Source organism: Enhydra lutris, unplaced genomic scaffold (genome assembly GCF_002288905.1).
Source record: "Enhydra lutris kenyoni isolate GAN:26980312 unplaced genomic scaffold, ASM228890v2 scaffoldscaffold86, whole genome shotgun sequence".
NCBI lineage: Eukaryota > Metazoa > Chordata > Mammalia > Carnivora > Mustelidae > Enhydra > Enhydra lutris.
In genome coordinates, this window is record NW_019154170.1 from 1,856,152 (window position 1) to 1,868,823 (window position 12,672).

Genomic DNA, 12,672 nt, shown 5'->3' on the forward strand with positions numbered 1-12,672 from the left:
TCAGCCCGAGTGCGCCTTGCCCCGGCCACCTCAGCTCCCAGAGTGGGGAGGGGTTGGGGGAGGGGGGTTCCTGGGCTTCCCTGGCCCCGCTCAGCCCCTGAGAACAGCCAGTGCAAGCAGGCCAGTCTGTCCACACTCCAAGTTTATTCACCGACATGGTGTCTCTGAGAAGTTGGGGAAAGAGCCGGGGGTTCAGCAGGCTGGGGGCGGCTGCCCCGAATCCCCTAGTCCCATCCCTTCAGGGAGGGAGCGGCAGATCACAGAGATGCGTCGGCCCCGGGGAACCCGACGCGCCCCAAAAAAGGACTCTTCATCCCGAAGAATCTCATGGGAGAAGTCATAACGGGCTGAGCCCCTGCAAGAGAAAACAGGCTGTGTCTGGATGGGGTGAGGGCGGCCCACCACCAGGTGGCCTGCCTGCCACAGGGGAATGCTCGTGTCTGCTGGGAGGGCTGAAAAGAGAAACATGCTAGGTGGACATCTGAGGAGTTACTAGGGGGAATGGGGGCCCCTTGGCTGGGCAGTACCTAAGGATGTAGAGGGAGCCTGGCTCCAGCAAGAGTTCCAGCCACTCCCCTGGCTCCTGGGTGTGCACCAGCCGCATGACGCTGGGAGATAGTAGGGACAGACCAGCGATGGTGGCTCCACAGAACTGGAAGAGCGGGCATGACGGCCAATCAACCTCTGGCCAATCAACCCCACCGGCCCATCCCCATCCAAGGCTCTGGCCTCTGCCCACCTTGATGCTGTCCACGTGCGGCTTGATGTAGCCCCGAGGTTCCAGGTCCAGCACATGCACTGGGGACAGCAGGGTCTGGCCAGGGCTAAAGGCGGCTGCTTGCACGCGCTGCAGGATGGCCCGGCTTGCCTCGGACCAGCGTGACTTTTCTGTCTCTCGGAAACCGTGGATGGCCTGCACAGAGAGCTTCTGTCAAGCCAGGAAGCTCGCAGAAGGAACAGGGAAACTGAGGCACGGGTGGGGGGGTGGGGGGAGGGCAGAGTGCAAAGAACTGGCTTTCCCAGCATGACCCTTGACACCACCCTCAACTTATCACCTTGGTCCTACCTACCCTAAGATCCTGGGTCTCAAACCCCAACCCCTGTCCTACTAGGCCCGGCCTCACTCCTCTGTACCTGCCTTCAGGTTCCAGTTCAGTCCCAGAGCTTGTCCCCAGTGCTGGTCCCACCGAAATGTTCAATTTTGTTTGTCTCCGCCCACAACTGATTCACTCGTCTTCTGTCTCCGCCCCCAACCAATGAACCTCCCTCTTCTCGCTCCACACCTGTTTCGGCTCCTAACGTTGCTCCTGTCCCCCACACACCCCAGAGTTCCAGGTCAGGGATCCAGCTATGGCCAAGCCCTCATCTCCGCCCGCAAAGGCCCTGGGCATCAAGACCCGGCACCCAACCGTACCCCTCTACAACCCAGCGCTCCACCCCCGTGCCGACCTCTAACGCCGCAGGCCCCGCCCCCACCGTAGCCCCGCCCCGCGCGCCCCCGGCGCCGCCGGCCTCACCGCGTCCCAGTGGTCGTATTCGTAGCGGCGGCGGCGCAGCTCGGGCTCCAGCTCACAGCTCAGCGTCTCCTCCTCGGCCGCGCTTAGGAAACCCGGACGCACCACGGCCTCGTCCCGAAGGCGGCTCAGTACGGCCGGGCTCGATCCCCGAACCCAGCCGGGTACCGGCAGCTTCCCCAGCGCCAGCCGCCCACTCCCGGCCATAACCCCGGGGCCGGGTCGTGAAAGCTGTCGGAGTCAGGGCTACGCCCCCGCCCCGGAGCCATTGGCTGTGGCCTCACGGAGTCCCTCCAATGATTGGCCTTCCCCAGAGCCCCGCCCCCCCGGCCAAAGGCTACTGGCTGCTGCTCAGCTCGCCCTCTCAAGCTATTGGCTCCCCAGAGAACCCGCCTCCTCTCCCGCGCTGTGGGCGCAGTGGGCGCAGTGGGCGCAGTAGATGGTGGCGGCCGGGGCTGGGCTCAACGGCGGAAGGCGCCTAGGGCGTGACGTCAGGGGCTGTGGGAGGATTTGGTCCAAGGCCCGGGTTGTGGGGTCGGCCAGAACTTTAGATTGAGGGAAAAGTCCGCTGAGAGGAAGGGGTCAGGGGCACGGGGTCCAGGGGAGTGACATCAAGGCCATGATGTCAAGGTAGAGGTTGGGGTCAAAGTTTGAAGCCAAGCATCACCTGTTCCTGCTCTCGTCTGCGTCATCCCTACCTGTGTACAAACGGCCTGGCTCCCACCTTATAAGTAAAAAGCAACCCCCCAAACCCTCCTCTTGCTTTAAGGGTAGGATTGACATAGCACCACTTTGCAGCCTTTACTGGAATATTTAGTGATCTAGATACGGATTGTCATCAGCCCCTAACGTCACAAAATGAGGGACCACGACCCTTTGGGGGCCTTCTGATGGACGGACACACCTCCACTTAAGAGGCCATTTGCCAGAAAGCGGAATCTGAACCCGACCAGACTTGTCTAGGTTTATACGTCAAGTCACAGGAAATATCAAGGACAGACAGAGGTCACAGCCGGTCCTGATCCCATCATCAAAATTCAGATGGGAAGTCCACAAGACCAACGGCTGAATTTCAAGGAAAGAGAAGAAAAAGAGGGAGAGATTGAGAGAGAGATGGAGGAGAAAACCCGCAGTTAAAAGAGGCTTCGGGAAGCATCAGTCAGTTGCAAGGTATGCGCCTTACCTGGAGGGGGATTCGAACAAACTAGTAACATAGAGGCAACTGGGGAGATGTGCACACTGGTTGGATTTGGGATGATTTTGTTTTGGGGGGGATGGGGTTTTGCAAACGGTATTTTGGTGGCCTTTTTAAAGATTTATCTTTTTAGAAATGCATGTTGAAATATTGACCCCACGATTCCTCCGGGGACAGCCACACATTCTCTGCTCTCCTTATACAATGACATTTCTTGAAAAATGTGTCGAGCTCCCATGTCTTCCCACCCCTTCCCTCTGGGTGCACACCAGGCTGGCATTCAGCCCCTACAACCCTGAAGGTGGGGTTCCGCTCATTCCGTCAGTGACTTCGCTGTGCCAGATCCAGCAGCCGGTTCTCAGGCTGACTGCTGGTTTATTGACATACCCAATGATGTCTTTTCCATTTTCATTCTCAATCCTGACCCCAGATTTATCCCCCCCCCCCACCCCGGATGTCTGAGGCACATCAAGCACCAGAAGTAACATGTGTCCAAACTGGACTCCTGATCCCCTGCCCCCACACCTGCACCTTCTGGCAGCCTTTCCACCCATCAGCTCTGCCTTTAAAACCTGGCTTGAATCCGACCTCTCCTGGCCACCCAGCTGGGGCCACCAGCTTTCATCTGATTATTCCGAGTCTCCGAACTCGTCTCCCGGTTTCCATGCTGGCTGCACTCCTCCCAGTACTCCGTGGGAGGCCATAGTGCTCCTGCTTTTTTGTTCTTCTCAGAACCCTCCATGGCTCATGTCCCTCTTTGCTCAGATCCACCAGGCCTTCTAAGCTCTGTCCTTCCTTTCTGTTCACATCTCTGCCTTGTCCCCCCACCACTTCACTTCAGCCACGAGCCTCCTCGGGGGCCCTCCCACATGACAGTCACAGTCCTGCCACAGGGCCTTTGCACTTGCTATGCCTGCTGCCTGGACTGCTCTGTCCTTCTCTTACCTTAAACCTTGTTCAAGCATCACTTTCTCAGCAAGGCCTTCACTGGCCACCCCACTGAAAGCTGTAACTCTCTCTCTCTCTCTCTCTCTCTCTCTCTCACACACACACACACACACACACACACACACTCTGCATACCTCTTTCCCTGGTTTTTTAAAAAACTGTCTACCACCACAAGAGTAAGTTCTTTGAAGACAGGGAATTTTGTTTGCTCCAGAATATGTCGTGGTCTCTAGAATAGTGCCTGAAATATCCTTTCTGCTCAGTAGGGTTTGCTGCAGTTAGGGCTTGGAAGGTCAGAGCCTCAGGGCTGGGGTGAAGGCAGACGAGGCATCGTGCAGGGCACAGGTGTGCGTGCCACGGTGGAGCAGGCAGGGAAGATGACACAGACGGGGCTCAAAGACTACAAAGATTTAATTGAAAATCACAGTGTCTCATTCAAGATACCTGCCCTGAGGGGCAGCCCCAAACCCAGAGTTCCTCCTGGGGCCCTTCCAGGCTCAGCAGCGAGGGGTGGGCAGGGCTGCAGCTCCAGCTTCTGACTAGCACCTGGCCTCCCCCGACTCTCCTCTGAAGGGTGAGGTCTGGCTCTCAGATGCTGGCAGGGGCGGGCTCTGCTGTCGTCACCGCCCCCACAGGCTCCTTCTGCACCAGCTCGGGCTCATCCTCACCGTCCTGGGGAGGGTGGACCAGAACCTTGTCCAAGATGCCAAACTCCTGGGCCTCCATGGGGCTCATGTAGCGGTCCCTCTCCATGGCCGACTCTGCCAGGGGAAGCGAGAGGCAGGGTGGGTGGGGTTAAAGCCGGTCGGGGGCCCTGTTCTATCCCTTCTTCGCCGGGTGACCTTGCCTTTCCCCTCTTGGTACCTTAGTTTCCCCATTGGTAAAATACCCATTCCATTTTTCTTTTTTTACTGGTTCCTGATGTCTAATACACATCCAGATGCAAGTGGACAGTGTGAAATTTCAGTGTGAATTTCACATACCCACATGGCCAGCACCCAGACTGAGACAGGGGCCAGCCCCAGATCCCCAGCTGCCCCTGGGGGGAGCCTCCTTCCAGTCACTGACTCCTCTGGCGCAACAGTAACCGCTAGCCTAATGGTGGCATGACGGCAGAGATAAGCATGCTTCTTTTTGTTTTTAAATATGTGGAATCAGAGTATTTACTCCTTTTTCCTACTCGGCACTCTGTGTCCGAGATTCAGCCCAGCTACCGCGTGTCGCCATGGCCGGGTCTCTGTCGTTGCCTTGTGGGACTCCACGGCGTAAACTAAGCATGAATGCGCTCGCCGTGCTGCTGTCGGGAATGGGGGTGTCTCCCGGCGTGGGGCTCCCGCACACAGGCAGTCGGGACGACAGTCGGCATGCCCATCTGCAGCTTTGGTGGACATAAGCACCCACATCTGGTTGCATGCAGAGTAGGGGAACCGGGGCGTCTGGAGCCTTATGAGCCCAAGCGGGGGGTGTCAGACGGCTTTCCTCTTCGCTCCCGCCCGCCGCGGGTGAGTGTTCCAGTTCCACATTCTCACTGGTGCCGGGTGTCGGGTTCTGGATGTTAGCTCTTCCGGTGGATTAAAATGGTATCCCCCTGGGCCTTAACTGGCCTTTCCCTTGACTAATGATGTTCTTTTGTAAGAAACAGATGCGCAAGGGGTGCCTGGGTGGCACAGTCAGTTAAGCGTCCGACCCTTGGTTTCAGCTCCAGTCGTGATCTCAGGGTCGTGGGATGGAGCCCCTGTGTCGGGCTCCACGGTCAGTGTGGAGTCGCTCCCTCTCCTTCTGCCCCTCCCCCCATGTACTCTCGAAAATAAATAAATCGGGGTGCCTGGGTGGCTCAGTGGTTAAGTGGCTGCCTTCGGCTCAGGTCATGATCCGGGCTCCTGGGATCGAGCCCCGAGTCGGGCTCCTTGCTCAGCAGGGAGCCTGCTTCCCCCTCTCCCTCTGCCTGCTACTCTGCCTACCTGCGCGCTCTCTCTGTGTGTCAAATAAATAAATAAATAAATAAATATTTAAAAAAAAAAAAAAAAGGTTAAAAAAAAATCTTAAAATATGTATATATATATATATTATGTGTGTGTGTGTCTGTGTGTGTATATATATGGGCAATTTTACTTATTTAATTTTGAGTCATCTCCACGCCCAACATGGGGCTTGAACTCCTGACCCTGAGACCAGCAGTCACATCTCTCCCGACTGAGCCAGCCAGGTGCCCCTAATGATGTCATTTTAAAATATCGTCACTAAAGATGATGAGTATCTTTTCTTATATTTCTTGGCAATCTAGAATATTCTTTATTGAGGACAGTGTTCAAACCTTTGACCCGTTTTAAGCGAGTTTTTATGAAGATTCTGCAAACTGGTCTTTTTAAAGTGCTTAGGAAAGGGGATTTCCATTGGAGGTTGGGGACACTGGGTGACATCCGGGGGCAGCTTTGGTTGTCGCAAACAGAAGGTGCTGCTGGCATTCAGTGGGTGGTGGCCAAGGACGTGGCTCCATGTCCCACAGCGGCCAGGACAGAGGATGGTCCAGCCCTGAGGGTCAGCGGTGCCAGGGTCGAGAGGCCCTGGCTTGGCACAAGTCCTGCCACACGTGTGTGCGTTGGTTAAAATAAAGGAGGGCAGGGGGCGCCTGGTGGGGGGCACTCACCGATCACCTGCAGGCTCTGTTTGGTGTGCTTGGCGTAGATGCCATAGAGCTGCTTCTTGAGTTTCATGATCTCTTCTGCCTGGATGGCGATGTCTGTGGCTTGGCCCTGAGGGTACGAAGGAGAAGGTCACAGTGAGCATCAGCCACTTGCAGGGAGGCCGGAGAGAGCGTTCAGACTGGCGGAGCGGGGCTTTTCGAGGCCCACACACCCTGCAGCATCTTTGCCCCTACCAGGAAGGCTTCCTGTATTTTTATTTTTTAAGATTTTATTTATTCCTTTCAGAGAGAGAGAGATGAGGTAGGGGCAGAGGGAGACGGAGAAGCAGACTCCCCACTGAGCAGGGAGCCCCATGCGATGTGGGGCTCGATCCTGCGACCCCAAGACTGTGACCTGAGCCAAAATCAAGAGTCAGATGTTTAGCTGACTGAGGCACCCAGGCACCAGAACGCTTCCGGTGTTAACTGTATTTTCTGCACGTGGAGCCTCGCCCCTCCCAGGGCAAGCAGATTCCGGGAGCCAGCGGACAGCTCCAGCTCCGCCATGAGTTTTCACAGGCAAACCAGCTGATCCCAAATGCGTCCCCCTCCTCCATGGGGCACGCATACTCAGGGCCACTGTCCCCTGCCCCCTTCCCCCAGGGCCCAGGCCAGACATGAGGCCATCCCCTATCCCCCAGAGCCCGCTGAGATAATTCAGATTAGCCCGTCCTGAGCCCTGCAGGCCCTGCCTCACTGTTCCTTCCTGCAGAAACCACAGTAAAATCCCTATCCACCCCCCACCCCTGCTCTGTGCCTCCTGAGTGACCCTGGTGCTTCCCATGTGGGCAAACGTGACAGGAAAAGCCCCCCCCCCCACCCCGGGAACGGTGAGTAACAAATGGTCTTTCCCGTGGCAGTCCTTTCCTGATCCGCTGGCCTCACCGAACGTGAAATCATTGTGAAACCTACACTTGCCAACACTGACGCTCGCCCGTGACTTCCACCCAGCTGGTCCTTCTGTCCAGACGCCACCCCCGTCCCAAAGCAGCCTGCGTGGGCCCGGCACTCACCCGGGCACCCCCGGAGGGCTGGTGGATCATGATGCGGGAGTTGGGGAGCGAGTGGCGCATGCCCGGGGTGCCGGCAGCCAGAAGCAGGGAGCCCATGCTGGCGGCCTGACCCACACACCACGTGCAGATGGGGTTCAGGATGTACTGCATCGTGTCGTAGATGGCCAGGCCCGACGTCACCATGCCGCCTGCGGGCGGGGCAGAGTGAGCAGCGGGAGTGAGGGGCTGCGCCAGCTCCTCCCCCCCAGCCTTCCCCTAGTGCGGCCCCTGGCCTTGGGAGGGGCATGTGTAGAGGCAGCCCTTTAAAGCCCGGATCACAAACGTGAATACTTCCGAGGGCAGGGAGGCGACAGCAACAGGTGACACGAACTAAATGGGGGAGAGGAGAGCACGTGCTCCAGAGCGAGCTGACCCTTACCACCCATGTACACGGGCCCTGGCGGGACCAGATCTGTCAGAGTTGCAAGGGAAGGTGGAAAGCGGGGAGAGTGGTGGCTGAGAGGGATGCTCTGGAGTCAGCGTGTCCTGGCAGTGTGGTCTGGGACCTTGGGCAAGTTACCCAGCCTGCCAAACATAGTGTCTCCTCGCAGACGGGGGATCACTGAACCGGACCAACCACAGGCCGCTGCCACGAGGACCAGATGAGTTCAATGCCTACGAAACGCTTCAAGTACAGGGCACAGTTGGCGCTTGGTCGAGATGAGCTCTTCTCTTTTGTGAGGGGGTTGGTGCTGGTGGTGGCAGCTACCTATTTTAAAATATGCCGACCACCAGGTCAGGCTGGTAAAATGTTACATGTGTGATCAGAGGCAGGCTTGGCTGCCAGTTTGGGAACCTAGACTTAAAAGCAAGGACCGGGCAACTTTTGGAGGTTTTGAGACAGTTTTGGGACTCTGAAGGAAGCTCAGCACCCTTTCTTCCTCCAGAGGGAGAACGTTCCTGATGGAAGTGGTGGTGGGGGGTCTGCCCCGAGTCACCTGGAGTGACCCAGGAAGTGGCCCTGGCCCCGGGGGCATGGCTCTGCTCACCAGGACTGTTGATGTACATGTGGATGGGCTTCTTGTTGCTCTCGGACTGCAGGAACAGCAGCTGCGCAATAACCAGGCTGGCCACGCTGTCGTCGATCTGCAAGTAAGAGGGGAGGGTGGGTGCGCCCAGCTGGAGGGCAAGGAGCAGGCTAACCCAAGCAACTGTGAGGTGGCTGGGGATGAAGTCAGCGAACAGGGATGGGTGTCAGAGCCCAAGGAAGACGGTTGGGGAGGACTCAGCACCAGAGTGGGAAGATGGTGAGGGGTGGTAGGGCCCCAGGGGGTTGGGGCACAGGAAGTGGGGGGAGTCAGTGGGCTCAGGGCAAGGAAGGGAAGGGGTCAAGAGGGTCAGATGGGGGGATGGGGATCAGAGCCAGGAATGGGGAGGAGGGTCACTGGTGAGGGAGGGAGTCAGAAATCAGGTAGAGAAAAGCAGAGGCTGAACAAGGGCTGGGGGTGGGGGATGGGGCCAGAAGAGGAGGTTGAAGGCTCATGTGCCCAGGAAGTGGGGTGTCAGACTGGGACCAAGGCGGAGCCTTGCTGGGAGAGGTCAAGAGGTCAAGGGGGTTCGCGGAGGAGGAGGGGCGCATGGGGTCTGGGCAGGCGCAGAGGACAATCCCGGCAGGGCACTCACTGGACCCATGACACACACGATACGCTCCCGCAGCAGCCGCGAGTAGATGTCATAGGCGCGCTCGCCGCGACCCTGTGGGAGAAAGATGGCGGTGGGGGGTCAGAGGCCGGCAGTGCCCGCGGCCCGGAGACCCCCGACTCCCACGCCGGGCCGAGTTCCCGCGGCCGCTGTACCGTCTGCTCCACCACGATGGGAATGAGCGGGAGAGCCCGGGCCGCCGTCGCGTGCAGGCTCCGCTGCAGGGCCAGGCCGGTCTTGGGCGTCCGCCGCGGGGGGAACCGGGCGGCGAGTCGAGGCCCCAGCACGGGGAACCTACCTGCCGCCACCCGGGCCCCCCCCAACCAATATTCCGGGCCACATCCCGCCTCAGTCCGTCCCGGCTTCCGTCGATGGCGGAACTACAACTCCCGGCGTGCGTTGCGTCTAGGGCGCATGCTCACGGGCCGCCCACGTCCGCGGAGCGGGACCGGCATGCTTAGGGGCGGGGCGAGGGTGGAGCGGAGCCTGAAGGGGACCGTGGCGGAGGACACTTAATGAGTCCAGTTCTAGTGCCCTTCCCCATGAATTAGTTATTCCTTAACTTAAAGATCAGCCTCAGGGGCGCCTGGCTGGCTGAGTCGGTAGAGCCTGCGACTGCATCTGGGGGTCGTGAGTTCAAGCCCCACGTTGGGCTAAAGCTTACTTTAAAAAAAAATGATATTAATAAATAAAAATAATTTCCTTTGTGCCCACTGGGCCCCCGGCCTACCCAAGCTTCCAGCTTGGTGGGGCTAACTCCTACCGAGACCTTTCCGTTTATCTACGGACCCCTGGCTGGGGGGAGCCCAAGGATGGGTGTTGCAGACTCTGCCTGGGAGATTTGTGTGGAAAGGTTTCCAAGGTGGAGTGAGTATTGGAGCTGGGTTTTGAAGGATGGATAGGAGTTTGTTAGGTGGGGAAAGACATTCCTCACAGAAGAACGGCAAAGGGTTGGAAATAGGAAGGCTCCTGGTAAGGTTTGACACCTCTCTTTCCCCCCAAATCAGCTCAAATGCCGTCTTCTTCTTCTTCTTTTTTAAAGGTTTTATTTATTTGACAGATCACAAGCAGGCAGAGAGGCAGGCGGGGGGGGGGGGGGGGGGGGGGGGGGGGGGGGGGGGGAAGCAGGCTCCCCACTGAGCAGAGAGCCCGATGCAGGACTCGATCCCAGGACCCTGAGATCATGACCTGAGTTGAAGGCAGAGGCTTAACCCACTGAGCCACCCAGGCACCCCCAAATGCCACCTTCTTACGGGGGTCCTCAGAGCCTAGACAAGGGGTGATAAGGGAGGAAGGTTAAGAGCTGAGAGTTTTAGAGGCAGCTGCCCCACCTGCCAAGCTGGCTCAATCCGGGACGTGCTGTGTGATTTTAGGCACATTGTTTAAGCCCCTCTGAGCCTGAAGTTTCTTGTCTGGGAGATAGCAATGATCACACCAATCTCACAGGGATGGATTTAAAGAGACCTGCTGCAGAAGCGCATACTGAAGTCCTCCGAGTTCAAATTTGAGCCCCATTACTTACTAGCCATGTGCCTCTGAGCCTCCATTTTCCATCTGCAAATAGGGAGATTGATAACATACACCCTAGAGCTGCTATAAGGCCCTCAGAATGGGGCCTGGAACATAGTAAATGCTCAGTTTGCATTCACTATTGATGGATTTTAATTACTGATTGTGTTACCCAGGAACCATGGCCATCCAAGAAGTCCTCCCTTAGGAGGGTCCTTTTGAGGTGGGTTTTTACAGATAGATAGGAGTTCACCAGGCAGACAGAGCCTAAATGCTGGGCCCTAGCATTGATGCTGGGTGCCCTAGATAAGGGTAGTTTTTGTACCCTCTGTGTTCACAGTGGATCCCAGTCTGATGGAGAGAGAGAACAGGACATGAACACTTATGCCATATGGAATCAGGGCAGGACTGAGAAAAAGACCTGGAAATAGAAGAGCTTGGAGGAGGCCTCAGAGGCACCCCTGAAAGAAGGCCTAGATCTAGGCATCACTGACAGGGGTTGGGGGTCAGGGGAAGCCAGTGTTTGGGCCCGGGGCGTGGCCTTCCCCAGTGTGGACGTAGGTGGGCAGCATGGGCTGTCCCAGTTTCTGCTGTGAGTCAGGTGGGTGGCCCTGCCCGGCCGGTTCTGCTAGGTCCCGAGCTCCCGCCCTGCCCTGGGGAGAAGGGTGGGCCATCAGCTGCTGCAGCCCCCGCAGTTCCTCCCCCAACACCCCCACACCCCCTGACCTCACTGCTTCCCTTTGTTTCACCTGCTCTACCTGTCCATAGTTCAGCTACTTTTCACCTCCTCTGTCGGTAACAGCCCCTGTGTGTTCCAGCTTCTCTCTGGGCCCTGCAGTTACTTCTCCCTTTAGCAACCAGAGAAAGCTCGCCATAACCCTCCCCTGCCTATAGCCCTCCGCTGGGCTCCCTGTCACCCACGCTAACCTCCTCCGTCACCTGCCTCCACCCTCCCTTCCCCACTTGGCTCCAGCGGTGACACCGGCCAGCTTTCCTTTCCTCAAACAGACCAAGCCCCGTCCAGGCACCTGGGCTTTGCTTGCGTCCTTTTCCTGAATCTAGCTCCTTCCCAACACATCAGTCTCCCCTCAAACGTCATCTCTTTAGAGAAGCCTTCCCTGATTCGCCTTGCTGATACTCTGGAACCCCTGCCTTCTTTAAATGGCTGTCCATTGTGACATCAATTCATTCTGTCTTCTTTATCCCCTGTGGAATGGGAGCTCCTGGAAGCCAGAGGTCAGAATCAGTTCTGTGGTCCTCGGGACAGCATTCATCCAACCTTTTAGATTAGGACTCACAAGGAGAGAGACATCTTATATAGTGTCCGAGGACACAAAAATACAAACGTTTCATGAAATATTTATCCTGAATTTGGGCAGTGCCTTCTGATGTTTTCTATTCTAGTTTTTCCTCTTCTGTTCCATTTACAGTGGGGTTTCTCCGCCTTGGGACCACGGGCATTCTATGATGGGTAATTCATTGTTTGGGGAAGGCCACCCTGGTCCCCTCACTAGATGACAGTATCAGTCCCCATCACAACAGTCAAAGATGGCTCATTGCGGAGTCTCCTCCTGGTTGGGGGTGGGGGCCGGGGAGAATTGCTCGCAGTTGAAAACCACTGATTTAAATCAAAGTGGTGAGGCACCTGGCTGGCTCGGCGGGTTAAGCATCCAACTCTTGGTTTTGGCTCAGGTCACAATCTCAAGTTTGTGAGATCGAGCCCCGTGTTGGGCTCCTCACTCAGCAGGGAGTCTGCTTTCCCTCTCTCTCTTCCTCCGCAACCCCCTCTCAAATAAATAATTCTTAAAAAGAAATAAAGTGGATAGTGACCTGAAATGGAAAAAATTTGGGGGCGCCTGCGTGGCTCAGTCGGTTAAGCATCTGCATTCGGCTCAGGTCATGATCCCAGGGTCCTGGGATCAAGTCCCTCATGGGGTTCCCTGCTCAGTGGGGAGTCGGCTTCTCCCTCTTCCCATCGCCCTGCTCATGCTCTCTTTCTCTCTCAAAAATAAATTTTAAAAAATCTTTAAAAATTGTCAAGTATTGGTATTGTGGAATATTACTGGTTTTTACATTTTTTAAAAGATTTTATTTAGTTGACACAGAGAGGGAGAGCACAAGCAGGGGAAG

At 56.8% G+C, this 12,672-nt stretch overlaps 2 protein-coding genes across 2 annotated transcripts; both read right to left on the bottom strand.

Moving 5' to 3' along the window:
• Nucleotides 1–124: 124 nt before the first annotated feature.
• Nucleotides 125–1,791, bottom strand: LOC111161810 (alkB homolog 7). The gene is made up of 4 exons (XM_022525785.1): nucleotides 1,518–1,791; nucleotides 740–913; nucleotides 528–652; nucleotides 125–355 (listed from the first exon to the last, which is right to left on the bottom strand). The coding sequence occupies exons 1-4, from the start codon at nucleotides 1,719–1,721 to the stop codon at nucleotides 193–195; spliced, it is 666 nt and encodes a 221-aa protein (XP_022381493.1). The 5' UTR covers nucleotides 1,722–1,791; the 3' UTR covers nucleotides 125–192.
• A 2,259-nt stretch (nucleotides 1,792–4,050) lies between these two features.
• Nucleotides 4,051–9,375, bottom strand: LOC111161746 (caseinolytic mitochondrial matrix peptidase proteolytic subunit). The gene is given in 7 exon segments (XM_022525655.1): nucleotides 4,051–4,418; nucleotides 6,305–6,410; nucleotides 7,354–7,541; nucleotides 8,382–8,478; nucleotides 9,016–9,087; nucleotides 9,189–9,353; nucleotides 9,355–9,375. Coding segments are annotated over 7 exon segments (822 nt in total). The 3' UTR covers nucleotides 4,051–4,245.
• Between the last annotated feature and the right edge of the window lie 3,297 nt (nucleotides 9,376–12,672).